Source organism: Lutzomyia longipalpis, chromosome 2 (assembly GCF_024334085.1).
Source record: "Lutzomyia longipalpis isolate SR_M1_2022 chromosome 2, ASM2433408v1".
Classification (NCBI taxonomy): domain Eukaryota; kingdom Metazoa; phylum Arthropoda; class Insecta; order Diptera; family Psychodidae; genus Lutzomyia; species Lutzomyia longipalpis.
Window position 1 is genome coordinate 7715245 of NC_074708.1, and position 16692 is coordinate 7731936.

General features: G+C 35.5%; 2 protein-coding genes across 5 annotated transcripts in view; both read left to right on the forward strand.

The window, feature by feature from the left end:
* Window positions 1–16692, forward strand: part of LOC129788976 (dachshund homolog 2) — a 1190888-nt gene that overhangs the window by 950467 nt on the left and 223729 nt on the right. The window lies entirely within an intron of this gene.
* Window positions 1–16692, forward strand: part of LOC129788958 (transcription factor hamlet-like) — a 68603-nt gene that overhangs the window by 38578 nt on the left and 13333 nt on the right. For all 4 annotated transcript variants that reach the window (XM_055825475.1, XM_055825474.1, XM_055825473.1 and 1 more), the window contains 3 exons: window positions 7401–7538; window positions 7634–7760; window positions 15902–16067. In XM_055825475.1, the coding sequence (XP_055681450.1) occupies window positions 7401–7538; window positions 7634–7760; window positions 15902–16067 (431 nt within the window). The remainder of the gene's footprint in view (window positions 1–7400; window positions 7539–7633; window positions 7761–15901; window positions 16068–16692) is intronic.

A 16692-nucleotide genomic window follows, 5' to 3' on the forward strand; every position in this document is an offset into this window, starting at 1 on the left:
GTCGCACGGAACATTTGTTGCGGATAATTTTAGCAGATAATTGATTTTCATTTGTCAACCACACCCCCCATTCACCGCAAAAGCCCTCGCACGGACGCCCCTTTATGCTGCACACCCTACAAGTCCCGCGCATTGGACATTTGAATATTGCATTGCTTGTTCTCGCCTCAATTTCAAAGCGAAAATAATATTTACAGGAGAAATATCATAATTAAAAACCACTAGACCATCGCCAGGGTTTAATTTTTAATGAACACTTGGCACCAAGTTCTGTATAGTATGTATTATGGCAAAAATAGGGGTGGACTTGGTGATGATATTTTGATGAATGAATGCGTTATTTCCAATTAATTTTCAAACTCTGTTTTTTTTTGTTTTGTTTAGCCTTTTTGATAATTTTTAACAAGTTTAGATTTCTTTAAAGAATTCTAGAGAACTTTAAAGACATTTTGAAAACTTTAAAAATGTTTGGAAAATTTTTAAAAACTCTTGAGAACCCTAAAATATCTAGATAATTTTCAAAGATCTTTTAAGAATTCTGAAAAATGCAAATTAACCTTTTGTTTAGCCTTTTTGATAATTTTTAACAAGTTTAGATTTCTTTTAGATTTTTTCAGTTCTCAAGAATTTTTAAAAATTTTCCAAACATTTTTAAAGTTTTCAAAATGTCTTTAAAGTTCTCTAGAATTCTTTAAAGAAATCTAAACTTGTTAAAAATTATCAAAAAGGCTAAACAAAAGGTTAATTTGCATTTTTCAGAATTCTTATCAGATTTATCTAGATAGCCTAAAATGCGCCCTAGAACGGTAAGGATCTCTAGAAAACTCGAAATACGTCTTGAAAATCTTAAAGAATATTAAAAATACATTTAAAGAATACTTAAAGACCTCATCAGAACCTTAAAAAATCTCTAGAAAACCTTGAAAAGGAACTCTTAAGAACCTCTCAAAATTCTAGAAAAAATTAATTAAAATTAAATTAATTTTCATTAAACTAAAAATAAATTGTCAATGACAATATGTATTAAATTAAATTTCAAAAAGAATAGAAAAATAATGAAAGGAAAAAAATGTTAAAAATTAACTTTTAATTTCCTTTAAACATCGTCATTGAATCCCCAGTTGATTATTTTGATACCATTAGTTGCGTTGAGTAACTTTTCTAGCACATTGTGGAAAGTTTTTAATTTTTCTGCGCACAAAAAGGACGCTAAAAGCTCCTTTTACTGTGACTGAGGAAAAAATAACTCACCGGGAAAATGATGAAAAAGCCCGAGAAATGAGACACAGTGTTGTAAGGTAAAAGTTTATGTGTTTATATGCGGGGGTATGAGCGGAGGACTTTATTGTGGATTTTAATAAAAATATATTCTCACACGAGGGGATGGGTGGGTAAATTGAATATAAGTGTGAGGGGTGTGATATGGTGGTGACCTAACCCCTCTTGAACTCTCAATGCGGGGGCGATGCTATTTACCACAATATAGCTGTGTCGTCCAACTCACTCACCCATCAATTGTTCCGGCAAAGTGTATAAATAATGTGGGAAATAATTTATGATTCTCTCCGTTTGCGGCAGCAATGCTATGCGAAGACGAGCAAGAGGCGGACTATTTCCAAATAGGACGATTATTTCATATTTTGACCCTTGTTCACGTTTGCCTATCTAATTGAATTTTTATTGATATTTCATGGTAATTTATGTTTTTACCCTCAATGGCCCACCTTCTGTGTGCTGCGCGCCCGGTATGTCTCTGCACACAAGAAAAGTATGAGACAAGAACTGCTTAAATTATTTGCAGACACTCCATATCCCACAGGGGTGTGGGGGTGGAACGGTGTGTAATTAAGTAAGACACACAGCGCAGCGACCCTCAATGTGACTTTTAGTCGCGCGCATTGTGAACGTCTCGTTGGTATTTTTCGGGGTAGAAGAAGAAAATCTATTTTCCACAGTGCAGAAGGTGAAATATGATGCAGTGAAAAATTGTATTTTGACAATAAACAGCAAAAGTAATTTGAAGACAAATTTCAAGTTAATTAATCATGAAACCCTTCTCTTGTGGTTCCTTTTCATCATCTTAATCATCCATCCCCCTGCCTTTAGCTTGAGTGGAAAGTGTGTGGAAATTTCCGCATCACAAACCACCACTCAACATCACGTAATTCTTATCTCATCCATCCTCACACAGGAATGGCAAGACGCCATGGGAGAGGCTTTTGCCATGGAGGAGAGAGCACTTGCCAAAGAACTTGCCCCAGTGAGAGAGGGTGCGAGTAAATAGCACAGGGAGGGTGTCAGTGACGTTAGCCAGGGAGGGTATTTGGGTGTCTAAAATATCCTGAAATTTTAGGAAGTTTAAAGTTTTTATTTGAGGGTAAAACTAACATTTTAAGGTTGAAAAATGCATAAAAAATTATAAATAGAATTTTTGAACGTTAAAAAATATCAAACTCTATAAAAATATACATATATAAAAGTAAAGTAAAATATATATAAATGCATAGATATATACATTATATATACATATAAAAATGCAAAGATAAAAATTAAATATAGCATGGATGGAACAGTATAAAGCGAAAGAACGGTAAGTAAAACTTACGGGCTGTGATTCTTTCTTTGTCAGTGAAATGTGAAGATGGCTGAAAATTGAGGATGGGCAAATTTTGAGGAGAGACTTACTCGCGAGCCGAATCACAGCCAACGCGCAGAAATTTTGAAGAAAGCCTAAATCGTGGCGGGCGTTGGCTGTGATTCGGCTCACGAGTCAGTCTCTCCTCAAAATTTGCCCATCCTCAATTTTCAGCCATCTTCACATTTCACTGACAAAGAAAGAATCACAGCCCGTAAGTTTTACTTACCGTTCTTTCGCTTTATACTGTTCCATCCATGCTATATTTAATTTTTATCTTTGCATTTTTATATGTATATATAATGTATATATCTATGCATTTATATATATTTTACTTTACTTTTATATATGTATATATAAAACGCCCCGCTTCGCGGGGCGTTGGTCTTATGCAACTCAAGATATGACATGTTAACTTTAAAACGCGATATCTCCGGAACGGCTACATAAATTTTCTTCATTTTTGGCATGATGAAAGATATTAGATTCAACTATAATATATCAAAAAATGAAGCAATTCTATAAAGCGGTGCTCGAGATATTCATCGAAAGCTCATCGAAAATTTTGTTTTCGATTTTAGCGCCACTTGCGGTCATTTTTTGAACTTGAGATGTTCCAAGCAGTTGTAGGGCTCGTTAATATCTTTCATTTGAGCCCGAGTTGATCAAAATCGGTCAAGCCGTTCTCGAGTTATGGCCGATTTTCGATGAAAATTTGTGACGGCCATATTGGCTAAACGGCTTGACCGATTTTCGAAAATAAGGTATCGTTGGAAATCTCTTGATGTCCCCTACAACATATAAAAAATTCAGATTTTTAGCTATGACAGGGGCTGAGATATAGCGAAAACAAAATTTTGAGGTTATTCAAAATGGCGGACGAAGGGGTGGGGGGGTGGATTTGACTTCATAATCGTATGTCTTCCACCCGATATATGAACTTTGCCGTTGACCGCAAGTCTCTATCTATTACCGTTCTCTTGTAATTTAGCAAAAGGTTCCGGCCGGCCGGACGGACGGCCGGCCGGACCAATTTTTGGCGCATACGTTTTTTGGAATGTGGGGACCCTAATTCGTGCTCATCCCAAGTTTGAGCCCGATCTGACGACTTTGCATTTTGGAGTGTACACAGAAGCTGTGCTTCTTTGAAGAAAGAATCACAGCTAATATTGTCAAACGCTAGAAGAAAATTGTCTAACGTCAGGGAATAATCTTCAAACAACATAGAAGAGAAATATCAAATGCCTGAATAAGCAGAAATATAAAAAAAATCCTAAATGTTAGAAAAGAAACGTCAAACATTTGTAAAATAAATGAAAAACTCTTTTTTTTTTAAATTTTTTTTCCAGTCGCTGCCAGGAAAGGCTTTTTTTTTGTCCAATGAATTACGCTTACTTCTCAACGATTTTAACGTTAAAAATGCGCAAAAACTTTAATTCAAATGCAACTGCCATTAATTTTTTAGCATTCTTTAAATTACAAAAAAATTCATTTTATTTCCTAAAAACACCCCCTTGAAAAAGAAATCCCAACTACACCCCTGGAGGTTGTTGCAAGAGTGTAAAAGCCACCCCCTACTTCATCTCATATATAAATCCTGAATCAATGATAGCAACATGATTTCCGAATTATGTCTTCCAGCACCCCCCAACCCTGCAATTTCCACATCATATCATCCCTCTGGGGAAAAATTCAATTGTGGCAATTTTCCTGGATGAAGGAGAAACATCTGCAAAATAATAATCAAACGATAAATCATAAAATGAAATGCTTTAGTCAGTCGCACACTTCTTGACCCTTCTGCCACTCGTGTGCGCTGAGAGTCATGCAGAAGTTTGGCGTATCAATTTAGGGACTTTATGTGATTGAAACACGTATGTTTTCCTTCCCACCCTCGCGGGTAGTGCATTAACTTGTAATACGGTGGAGATATTGCGACAAATACATGCTGAAAAACAAGCCAAAATCCCCATGTTAAGATGGCAAATAAACGTCAAAAGGGATGCCCTACAAGATACACCCCCAACTGCCGCCCTAAAGAATGTTTCACAGCACAGCCGCAAGATAGGGAAGAAAATGGTGGAGAATTCTGTATAATGTTAATGGAGGAGACAAGATGAAAGCAGTACCACCCATTGTTCCAAAGAGGGGTGCCTTTTGCACAGAGAGAAATATATATATTGTGTGTTATGTATGTAGGTATGTGCGGGGTTACTACCCTCAAGATTATCTCCAAGTGGTGGAACAATTAGAAAATCCTCAACAATAGAAATCACAGTAATTAATTATTTCTCTGTCTTTTCTTCCTCACCTTGTCTGTAATATTGTTCTCTCATGTAAATTGCACTTCCTCCTGGGGTTAGGGTGCTTTCATTGGAAGCATAGTATGTAGAAAATATATATGTTTTAGTACATTTTATTAAGGTTGAGAAAATCAGTAGGAATTTAGTGTAAAATAGGGATTAAAATAGTTAATTATAATTTGAAAAGTTCTCTCAATTCTTCTACTGATTAATAGATAAAAATCAACCCTTATCTGTTAAATGAAATCCGAGTTAAAAAATCACCCCCAAAAAAAGCAAAATCTCCAAGATATTGGACGACGGGTTAGGATCATTAGAAACAGATGGTTAAAAGATCTCTCTGTCTTCACATTCCATTAGGCAATGCGAGCCAGTTTGGAGCCAGGCGGGACTATGGGGTGATATTTCAGAATCTGTCGGCAATTTCATATTTTCCGCCTCTATGGGCTTGTGCAGCAAATGAGGGATGAAACTAACGTTGTGTAAAATTCAGACAAATCGTTCTATTCGCCATATCGATTGTCATAACTCTACTGCAGACTTTCTGCAATGAGATTTCTTCTTCTTCTGAGAATATCTTTGAGAATTCATCCTAAAAATCTTTGACTTTTTCACTGACAGTGGCTGTGAATTTTTGCTTGGTGAAAGGTGTGTCTGAGCGAAGACAGGCGAGTGTCTACCTGTTGAGACGAAGGGCACATCTTTTCTTGTCTCCCACTGAATGCATCAATTCTCACATGGAAATTAAATAAGTCTTTTGTGGTGACACGTAGCCATCGGTCTTTTGTGTACCCCACCCTGGGCATCAATGCAAAATCCCATTCTCCAGAGGTGTTGCCTGAAAATCTTCTTTCTATAAATTTCTCCTTCCAGCTCTTTTTTGCCCCTTACTTCCACCTCAAAATCTCATTCTTTTCCATCATCACACTTCTTATTTTCTTATAACAAATCCAGTTGTGTGAAGATTTTTCAGCGTGATCTCCAAACGTGTTCAACACACCAGAACAGACTTAAGAAGATCGCCCCCATTGTCATTTGTAAATCGTCTGTATGTCCTAAATTTTTTTTCAGCAGATCCATGAGGTGATCTGCGCAGGCATCCCAGGGCGGAGAAGATTCCTTGAGCCGCCCTGAGTGTATGAGATTAGTGAAAGAATTCACCTTCATGGGCAATTTGTGTCTCAAAAGACCACCCCATCATACACAAGAAACTTATCACACTCACGACTCAATTTGATTTTAAATTCTTTCATGTTCAATGCTTCTCGTTATTCACGCATCGACTATTTTCGTCTTCTTTTTGGGATGTTTTTTTTGTGTTGAAGTTTTTGGAGAAATGTCCTTCTGTTTGCAGGGAAATTCCTTGAAGGATAATTAAGAAAATTAATAAGAAAATCATATAAATTGATTTTTAATTCAATTTGAAATCTTATAAATTAAATTTGCTCAATATTGAGTCAATGTTGGCCAATTATTGATCCATCTCAATCAGATATTAGGAATATTTAAGAAGATTCTAAGCCCTTTAATAAACCTTCCTGGCCATGCAACATAAGGAATGAAGAGTCTGAAAATATAGCGATAAAACCGCCCCTAACCACCCTAAGAATTTTATTGAATAATCACAATTTTAGGGGATGATTTACCGGCTATTTGAGAAAGAATTAAATACTGTCTCCCGTGGCAAATTGCCAGGGACACCCACAAGTCACGTCGTGTGAAGATTGTACCCTCTAATACGCCCCGAGGCAAGAGTATCAGGTACAGGAAGTCTTGGAAGTCACCCGCTCAATTCCCAAAGTTTGTCTTTTTCATGCCAGCAATGATAAAGGATTCGCCACGGTGGTTGTTTGTCAAACAAGATTCCCATTTCTGTCTCAGAAAATCCACTGAAAGTGTGGAGAAAAGGCAATAGAGACGAAGAAAATCATCCGCAGAAATGTTAAATTAGAAATCCATAGTGCGTCTCAGAAAACTAATTAAGAAATGTCCCTCAAGAAGCAACACATAAACTTTTTAATAGCCCATGTAATTGAATATTATCAATTGTATAAATGGGAAAAAATCTTTACGAGTCATAATTTTCTCTCTCACACCATTTTTTTCTTTAGCTTCCTTCAACACAATTTTGTGATAAATATTTTTTTTCAACTTCGTCTAATCTTTTCTTCAGTAGTTTGTGCCTTCTGCACGTGAAACCTTTTTCTTGTGCGTTGAAAATTGCTTTGTAGTTGCGTGAAACTAGTCTCAATGGTTGTTGGTGGTTTGTGTCTTTGAATGGGGGATTGCATTTAACACACTACTGTGAAGAAGTTTGAAACACCTGTCCGTTAATCTGTTGAAAAGAAAATTTTCTTTAAAAGAATTAATTTTTTTTTCAAAAATTTATTTATTTCTTTAGAAGAATTTTCCCAAGAAGAAAATTATTTTAAATAAAAAATCTTTTCTCAATTTCTTTTCAGATAATAATAGATTCAAACTTAAGGGGTTGGTTGGATGGCTCAAAGGAAACTTCCAATTGGCTCAAATATATTAGGCACACTAGTTCTAGTTCAAATAGCGAAATAAATTGTCAGCAACACTTCGTTGCGGGTGGTCATGTAAGTATCCTTATTTGCGCGCCTTAATGAGTTAAAAAAAAAACATTAAAAAAAATCAAAAATTCATTTTTAAATAAATTCATTTGTGCTTGCAGTTGTGGTATGAGGTGACGAGAGACATTACACCTGGCACTGAACTACTTCTCGGACCCAAAGTTCCTCTTCATGTTCGTGTAATGTGCACAAATGGCCCACGAGACGACCGTAGTGATAGAGAAAGTGGTAAGCATCTCTTTTCTAGTTTTATTATTAAATTCTTTGTTTGCCATTTTTTTTTATACATCTCTTTGGCCTTTCTGTGGCATCTGCTCAATGTTGTGGCCCATTGTAATGGCCATGAAGAGCCCGACCCATAAGCAGAGTGAAATGGCTTCTGGGTGAGATAAATCGCAACAATAATAAATGAATAACACAGTGGCAAAAAGGCATCATATCTCTCTCGGGGATCAATTGAAAAACATATTTGAGTCAATAATATAATCTACGGGGCTTTGTTCTGCCCGGACGGCGTGTCGGGGGCCGGGCGGATGAGGCGCGCAAGATTGAATCTGCTCGAGGGATGAAGTTCAGTGTCATTTGTCACTGAATCCGCTCTCTGTGTACTTAATGTTGCCTACATGAGGGATTATAATGATGTTTATTATGTAAGTTTTCAAATTCACGCCACATACAACGGGGCGAGAGGGAGTTGGAAAAAAAATATATCATTATTATTTGCCATTCCTAATATCATCTACCACCATCATAGGGGTAATTTTCGCGTTTTCTCACCCCTCATGCGATGCGTTGTATCGCTTTCAAATCTTCATGACAATTTCAACACATATTAATATTTTGCACCCTTCAAGCGTATTTAGTTAGCTGTTGCATCCTTTTTTCTCATATTTATTAGCTTTGATTTGTATTCAAAAATATTCATTGCAACGTAAAGGATTTATTTTGATACCCACTGTTGCAAATTAAGAGTGAAAAATGTCTCTTTCTGTTGATTTTTGAAATTTTTAAATGTTAAAGAAAAATTGAACAAAAATTGACGAATAATTGATCAGAAATTCAGTTCAAATTGTAGTCAATAAAGAGTGAATTTAAATTGTTTCATAATTTTTAAACTTCAATGTTAAATAATGCTCAATATTTGCCCCAAAATTGCACAATTATCAATGAATCATTGATGAGTCATTCAAGTAGTCAATTTAACTTGAAATTTAGTGGTTTTATGACTATTGAATGATTTATAACTTAAGGAAAATAATTTCACTTTCTTTTATTTCATAAATAATTATTATTCATTAAATAAAATTAAATACATGAACAAAATTGCTCGAGATTGGACCAAATATTGATCAAATATTGAATAATAATTTTCTGAAAATATTTTAACATAGTTTTGGTTATATTTTAGTTTTTTTTAATCTAATTTTATTATTAATTGTTTATTATTTGAAAAAGTAATTTTAAAAAAGAATGTTCTTTTGGACAATTATTGGCCTATTTTGGAGCAATTCTTGTCTTTCATTTTATAAAATGACTACAGAAAAGAAAATTCTTGTTCATATCAGTCTGATTGTGCGTAGACTTCAATCTACCAAGATCTGAGCCTTCATTAGTAAGAAGTAAATAAATCTATAAAGTCAAAAGAAATAATTAATGATTAGTTATCTTTCGTAGAATGCATAAAACGTTGATTTATCAAATTAATAAAACTTCAACACAAATTCCCTCCAAAAGTCAACAAAATTACATAGAAAAACATCAACCCCTTTCGATTAATTCGACAGTTTTTTTTTTATTCAATTTAAGCAATTTAACCATTAAATCTTTTCCATCATTAAACTTTCCTCTGTGCCACGCGTGGAATTGTGAATAATTTTCCGGTAGATCTTCCTCGCGGAGATTCAATTCAAATATTTGCTTCTGCTACTCCCCTAATTTGGTGTGAAATTTTTTACAGTGAAAAACCGACTTTTTTAGACAGATAAAATCATCAAAGTGTTAACCCCTCTATGGTTGTTTTTGGGGTGTGTTGAACGATCATTTTCCCATCCCTCATCATCCCCGCAGAATCGTCACTTTTCTCGCTCAATTTATCACGTGGAGAAAAAAAATGTGGAAAAAGGGGCATCACGCCACTATATCAATTGCAGGATGAACACGATTTCTGGCTGTGAAATTCCATTTGATGTCTCAATGGGGTGGAGAGAGCGTTGACTGTGAGACAATCAGTCAGTTAGGGGTGGATTTTCCATGCACCATTTGCCAATGATGCAATGCTGGCGTATTACAAGCGGGGTGTAGGCTATTCCAGCTCTTGTCATTGAGATTGTGTCAGTTATGCTTTTCACTATGTTGCATGGCCCCCTCTGAGGTGAATTTAATCCTTTTCCCAACAATACACTCATTCATTCGTCATTGTAACCTATCTGACAGAATATCAAAATGTGTGGCCAATTTATTTTGCAGCGGAGATTACAGAATTCTCCTCCATGACTTTCTGTCAAAATGTGAGAATGTTTGCATAAATTAATAAAAAGCTACTGAATGAGGAAATCTAGCTAGAATGAGGCGCGTGCGAAGATTAAAATCGGAAGCTAATTCAATGGGGAATTTAGAAATTCATTTTGTGGTTTTAATTGCCCGGCGATCGTTGGATGAACTGTCAATTTGAATGTGACAGATGTTTCTTTAAAAAAATCTGCCAAACGAACGAAATTATACAAATCTCGCGAGTTAAATTATCAGGTATTCGTTAGATCAACTGTCAATTTAAATGTGACAGAAGTTTTAGAGAAGCTGACAAGTTAATCAGCACGAAGTTGTACGAGTCATCCCGATGGACGAAAAATTCAATTGTGAAAGAAAATTATAAATTTTCTGTCAAACGAACGCACAAAATGAACCCAAATTACAAATGAATTGCTGATTTGAACAGGAATTCAAATTTAATCGTTATTTAACTACTTTTTCAAAGAAATTCTTCGTCCTTATTACCATATATTCAAAAACCCTGCCCGATATGCCATTTGACTTGCCCGGAAGAGTGTGTCAGACAAAATCACGCATGAGGGGTGAAAAATCAAATTGCGACCAACGGTCACAAATTACCCCTGAACAGGTGCAAGAATCGCCCTCCTGGCATAGCCATGAGAGGATGAAAAAGGGCAAAGAGAGGCGATCCTCAGACCTTCGTGAAAGTCCCACAACTGGCTTGTCGCACACAAAAGTCTGCATTAACCCCCATCAATGGACGCATGTTTCGAGAGCTCGCACAGTGAGGGTTGATCGATGTTTGTTTGCAAGCAATCCATGCATGTCTATCACGTACACCGTTTGTGACCACTGATTTTTAATGCAGCCACTCATATACTTTTTTTCCTAACTCCTCTAAATTGGAGCAAAAATACACGCAGCTTGGAAAATCCTCAGTGAGCTCTTGAATTGACCAATTCTATACTGCAGGGGTGGCGTGTCATGTTCTGTATGGAAAATGAAGGGATTTTAATTGCACTTTGACGTGCACTTCGAAGGCGAGTCAAACGGTCTGCAACCAATAAAAAAAATTCTAAATTTCTCTCTCAGAAGTGGATTCTTCCGATGCCTCGCGAATATTCATGTGAATGTAGCACCTGTTCATCGCACCCTCCTATATATGTAGGTCTCGTTCCACTTGGTTAATATTCTTACCACTCTGCGAAGACACCTTCTGGCGCGTATGATAATTTGCCGGAAGAATTCTTCAGGATCGCCACGACAGATGGTCGTGATCTATGGGAAAATATTACAGAAAAAAGAAAGAAGGAAAAATTCTCCTCTCGAACTTTTCCATATTTTCCTGCCAATTTTCTCGCAATACCCTTCGCAAAAGAAATGTCACAAAGTACAAGAAAAGTTTCCTTTAATTAATAAAATTCTCATAATTTTGCCAAACGTGTGGTTGGAAACTTTTGCGTTCTTCCGCGTGGTTCCCACAGAAACTTCCATCATCAACCCTTAAGGTGTAGGAACTGTGAGAACCCGCGCGATGCCATATGGCACCGTGTCTTGTGAATTCTAATTTCTCTTCTTTTGCCATCAAAAAGTTGAGTGAACACTGTTAGAAATAGGTTGCCTTAAATCATTATTTTATATTTATTAAAACAATTTTTAAGAATTTTATTTTATTTATTTTATTAAATGAGAAAAACCATTATACAAATCGTTTAATAATAAAAACTGTTCAATCCGTATATTGACTGAAAATCGTTTAAGGAAAAATATCGTTTTTGCAAGAAAAATCATTATATTAGCTCAAAAAAATTAATTTTCACTTATTTATGTTTAAAGAAAAAGAATTAAAAAAATATAAAGTTATAAATATTTTTGTCCTTTGTATTTAGTACACTAAATCTTGAAAAAACCATTAAAAAATTTTAGATAAAAAATATTTAAAAAAAAAAATATTTTCTCATTGTTACCTAAAACACATTTGTGGAAATCGATTAAATTTAAGACGAATTTTCATTTGGATTTAGATTTAGGTTTAGACCTATAATTGAATTTTTAAGTAATCAGAAATATTTAAAATTTAAGAAAATTCTTCTAAAGACAGTGTTATTTAACAATTAAGAAATAAAAATATCCTTTTTTTATTTTAAAAAAAATGTATTTTACAGAAAAAAAGATTTTGATAAAATTTTCTAAATAAAAATTAGAAAGTACAAAAATAATTCCTCAATTTCCACCCTCAATCATTACAAAAACAAAATATTTCGTGGTTAAAAACTGCTTTTGACTTAAAAATCGATATGAAGAAGGCTATCCCAAAAAAAATGATAATTTTTTCACATCCTAAATATCGATTTCTGTATAAAAAAAAATACGATATTTCAAAAAATAATTTTTTTATAATAAAAATTAATTTTTATTTCTAAAAGAAGAACTTTTTTAAATAAATTTAATGGGTACTTTCATTTAGATTTTTCATTAAAAACTCCTTGGGTTCATTAACGATTTCTATTAGTGTAAGAACCTCTCCCCCTACACATGAATTACTTTAAGAGACGTTGAAAATTTGCTTTCTCAGAGGGATGTTTTTGGAGAGTGGTGGTTGAAAGTCAAGGATGACTTACGCTATGCGTGTGCGATATGGTTTTGCGATTCGTGGGAATATTCGTTACTGGACAGAGAGAGTGCACTGAAGAGGGTGTCCCAGGAGAAGACAATCAATGCCCCTTCAGGTGTGTGACGGGGACAGCTTGAATGTGGGAGGGGTGAACCCCTCACGTGGATTTTTTCGGGTGGCGTGTTTTATGGTCTTTGAAGGCAACTCTGGACACAAACATACGTGGTGGTGTATGTCTAATCACACGATAGTGGGGGTTGATTATGCTACCTCTTTTTTTTTACCCCACATGTATGTTGTTCCCTTCAATTGTCCGACGATACCGATGAGGTCGAAGCACAAGGACTCGTCGCGACGTTGGGAATTTATTGAAAACAATTCGTGGATGAGTCTCGAAGTGTGAACAAGTACAGTGTCGTCCTGAGTTGGTTTTGTTTGATAAAAAGGAAATTTTTTTTCTTGTGTGCGCGTGTTGCGAATTTCCTTAGAGGTAGTGTTGTTCAAGAAGATCATCAATACGGCTGTAGCGCAGCAAGACAAGGTGTGTGCATTTAAGATGCGAATGAGATGAAATTGTAGTTTGTTGCATGAAGAGTGTGCTGAAAGGTTCAATGGGTTCGGGTGCAATTCAGCCTTATAAATTAATTGCTTCTCATGTTTTGAATGAAGAAGCTGGATGGGAAAAAATGGCAAAATGGGGATAAAATATGTTAGTCTTTGAGAGATCACATGGCGGAGTAGCTGGAATAATTAGTGAAGCTCTGTCGCCGTGAGGCTGTGAAAATTAATTACCCCAGGTTCAATGTAATAAATCTCAAAATTCATTACGAGAGCCTCCTAATGCCTTTATCACTTTGCAATTTGTTGCATGGAACTCAAACAGCAATCATCAGTCAAAAGTTGGCGTAGCTGCCAGGTCTCTCCTCCACTTCTTTTGCTCCAAATGCTCAGTTGCTGCTGCTAAACCACGAAAAATTGCAATCACGCCGGGGAGATTTTAATCTAGATCTCAAATGGAAATTCATCAATTAAAATCCTTTACTTTTTATCCTCCTTTCGGCAACCTCTTAAGAGCTACATACATACATTCATATATACAATCAAACTACCTACCTACCTTTTAGCAAATCATTACAAAATGCAACGAATTTGCTTTGAATTTTATTATAGCCAACAAACATTTTGCCACAAATGTTTTTCTTTCCTTCTTTTCCTCCCAACCAAAACCCCATATAGCCACACTTGAAACAAATTAATATTCTTCGCGAGCTCTCAAATAGTCCAAAAATAAAACAACTAATCAAATAACACCTCTTAGATGTTCTCGCTTTTGCTATGTTGGTGACTTTTATCCCAAGATTATGTTGGTGTCGATTGGAGTTGTTTCTCAATTTAAACTCAACTTTGCCTTCCTTTTTTTCCACTCTTATTCTTGTTTTTCCGTGGTACGCCTAGTTGGATTATCTTTCTGCCCATTTGATGTGATTTGGAGATTTCAACGCAAACCAAGCCTCACACATTTCGCCTCACACAATATATTCAAAAACGTCTCACGACAAGGCATTTTATTCGCATTTTAGATTGAGTGTTTTTCAATAAATTCGTACTAAATCACGCAAATTGACTCCCAAGTGTGGGACAACGTCGATATATTAGCAAATGTTGAATTTCCAAGGAAGTTTTCTTCGGCATGAAGATTTGTAAATGTAATTAAATTTAAATTGACTCCCGCAGAAGAAAAAAAACTACAAACTTTATCAGACACTTTGCTTGTTTCGCAAAATGTTATTAGAGAAAATTAAAATTCATTTTTCTTATCGAGAAACACAAACTTGTAATCTCTTATGGGAGACTTATTGGTTGCTTTACATTCTGGATTTTTGCTAGCTTTTTCTTCTTAGTGAATGGTTCGTTTCTTTTTAAATAAAATTTTTTTTTGCAAAAATGATTTTTGCAAGATCAGAAGAAATTCACTAATAGGTTTCACTTAGTTTTTTTCCCAAGTCAGATTAGAGTTTTTTAAGCCAAGTTTCAGTTTTCTAGGCTAGGCTAAATTTTTTTTGAAGGTCAAGCTTTTAAGATTCATTTAAATTCAAATCAGTCTGACCTATTCTAACAATATTTAAAGTCTAACCTTTAAAAAGTTAGTCTTAGCTTTAAGACTTTGAGCTAACCTTAGAATGTTAGCCGAACGGGAAAAAGCCTGATTTAAGAAAACTGAACCCTATTCTAAAAAATTTAGGCCAAGCTTTAGAAACTTAGGCCTGAAGTTTCACTTAAGAAACTTAAGCTAGCTTGAAAACTTAAAACTGGCTTAGGGAAGTTTAGGATTAAGTTTTTGGAAAATTTTCCTTTTAAGAATTTTCCTTCATTGTCAATCAAATTCTTTGTCAAAAATCAATAAAAAAAAATTCTTGAACACCTCCGAAGCTCTTGCAAAATTCACTCAGCCATAGGCTATTCGGCTGGCAAAATTTTCAAAAATGTAGCTGAAATTATATGAAAATCTTGCCTGGAAAACGTTAAAAAGAATCTAATTTTTAATGATTTTTCTGCAAACAATAGAACTAAGCAGATAGTTAGCCTAGAAGGCCCAGAAGGCTCATGACATTGCGCATCTTACAAGAGAAGCTAAAGAAACCACAAAAAGCTACAAATCTATCCTTTAAAATTTGTTTTCTTGAATGAAACAAGCCGCATCTTCAGTTTATTCGCATAATGCAATGGCTGGGAAGCGATACCATCAGTGTCTATATAAATTACCACAATACTTATGTACACTTCTTGAAATACTTCCCGCAGGCAAAGTAGTGTTAATTGTTGTGAAATATTCTGTAATTGTAAAAGACATATTAACAATTGTACGCGCTTCGGCGCGCGCGCGAATGTTGCGCAAGAAATGTGTAATTAGGTTGAAAATATATTGCCCACTCTGGGGCTGATAGAGAAGAGATTATGAGACATTTGCTGGGTGGAGTACCTGCCTCTCTTTTAACCACCGCACCAGCATACATTGAGCACTATGTTGGTGCGCATTTGGCAAAAAAACTGGGGGCACAAAATTTACACGAAGAAAGAATCAAAAAATAAATTTTCTTGACAAATAATAAATTAATCGCTAACGAACCTTTTATTTAACCATTCAATCCATTTTATTGGCACAGGGTGGGGACCTTTTTGAAATTTATTGAAGCTTTAGAATGTTGCAGAAGGAGAAGAAGCTCTCATGTTGGATTTTTCTTTTTTTTTCTTTATATGATTGAAGGTTCCCAACACAGTGGAACGGGTGAGGAAGATTTCAACACATCATCGAATGATTTGGACATCATCAAAGCAGAATCAGGCGTCAAGGCGGATCCAGAGAGTGACGACGAGGACGGCATCGACTGCAAATGCGTTGTATGTGATCGACAATGTCAAGATATTGACCAGTGAGTGTGTACAATGGTTTAACAAGCTATTAATAATTGTCATTCTGATATATCAGACCCCATTCAATGCGCACCACACTCGACATTTATAATTTACCCACACTCTCTGTGCAAATATTGAATCCTCCGGAATTAACGCCATAAATATCGAAACATGAACGTATATATAACGAAAAATTGAATATCAGTCTCCCGCGAGAGCTCCGCTGAAGGTATAAGCATACACAATATGTCTACATAAATTGCTCATAAGAGATGGTCAACATATGATAAACCCACCCACACATCCTTCACCCATTTTTGTTCCTTAAAGCATTCAAAGCAATTCAAAGTTAGAACACTGCGAGAAAAATTCTTTTCCAGTTCTGTGCGACGAAAGGTGGCTCTTCGCGGGGAAAATTCATAGCAATTATCCATTAAGAGGGGAGCTCACCGATAATTCCCCTAAAACACCTCCAAAAGAGGCCTTAAAGTGTTGATTATACGTCATGACAATCACCTCGGCTGTCACCCACTTAATTCGGTAGTCACCCACCGTAATTAGTTTGTATTTCGACAAGTAATTAGCTCTTTAGCGTCTCTTTTTGGCCCCATTATTCCACATGGCAGAGATACCGCGTGCTCA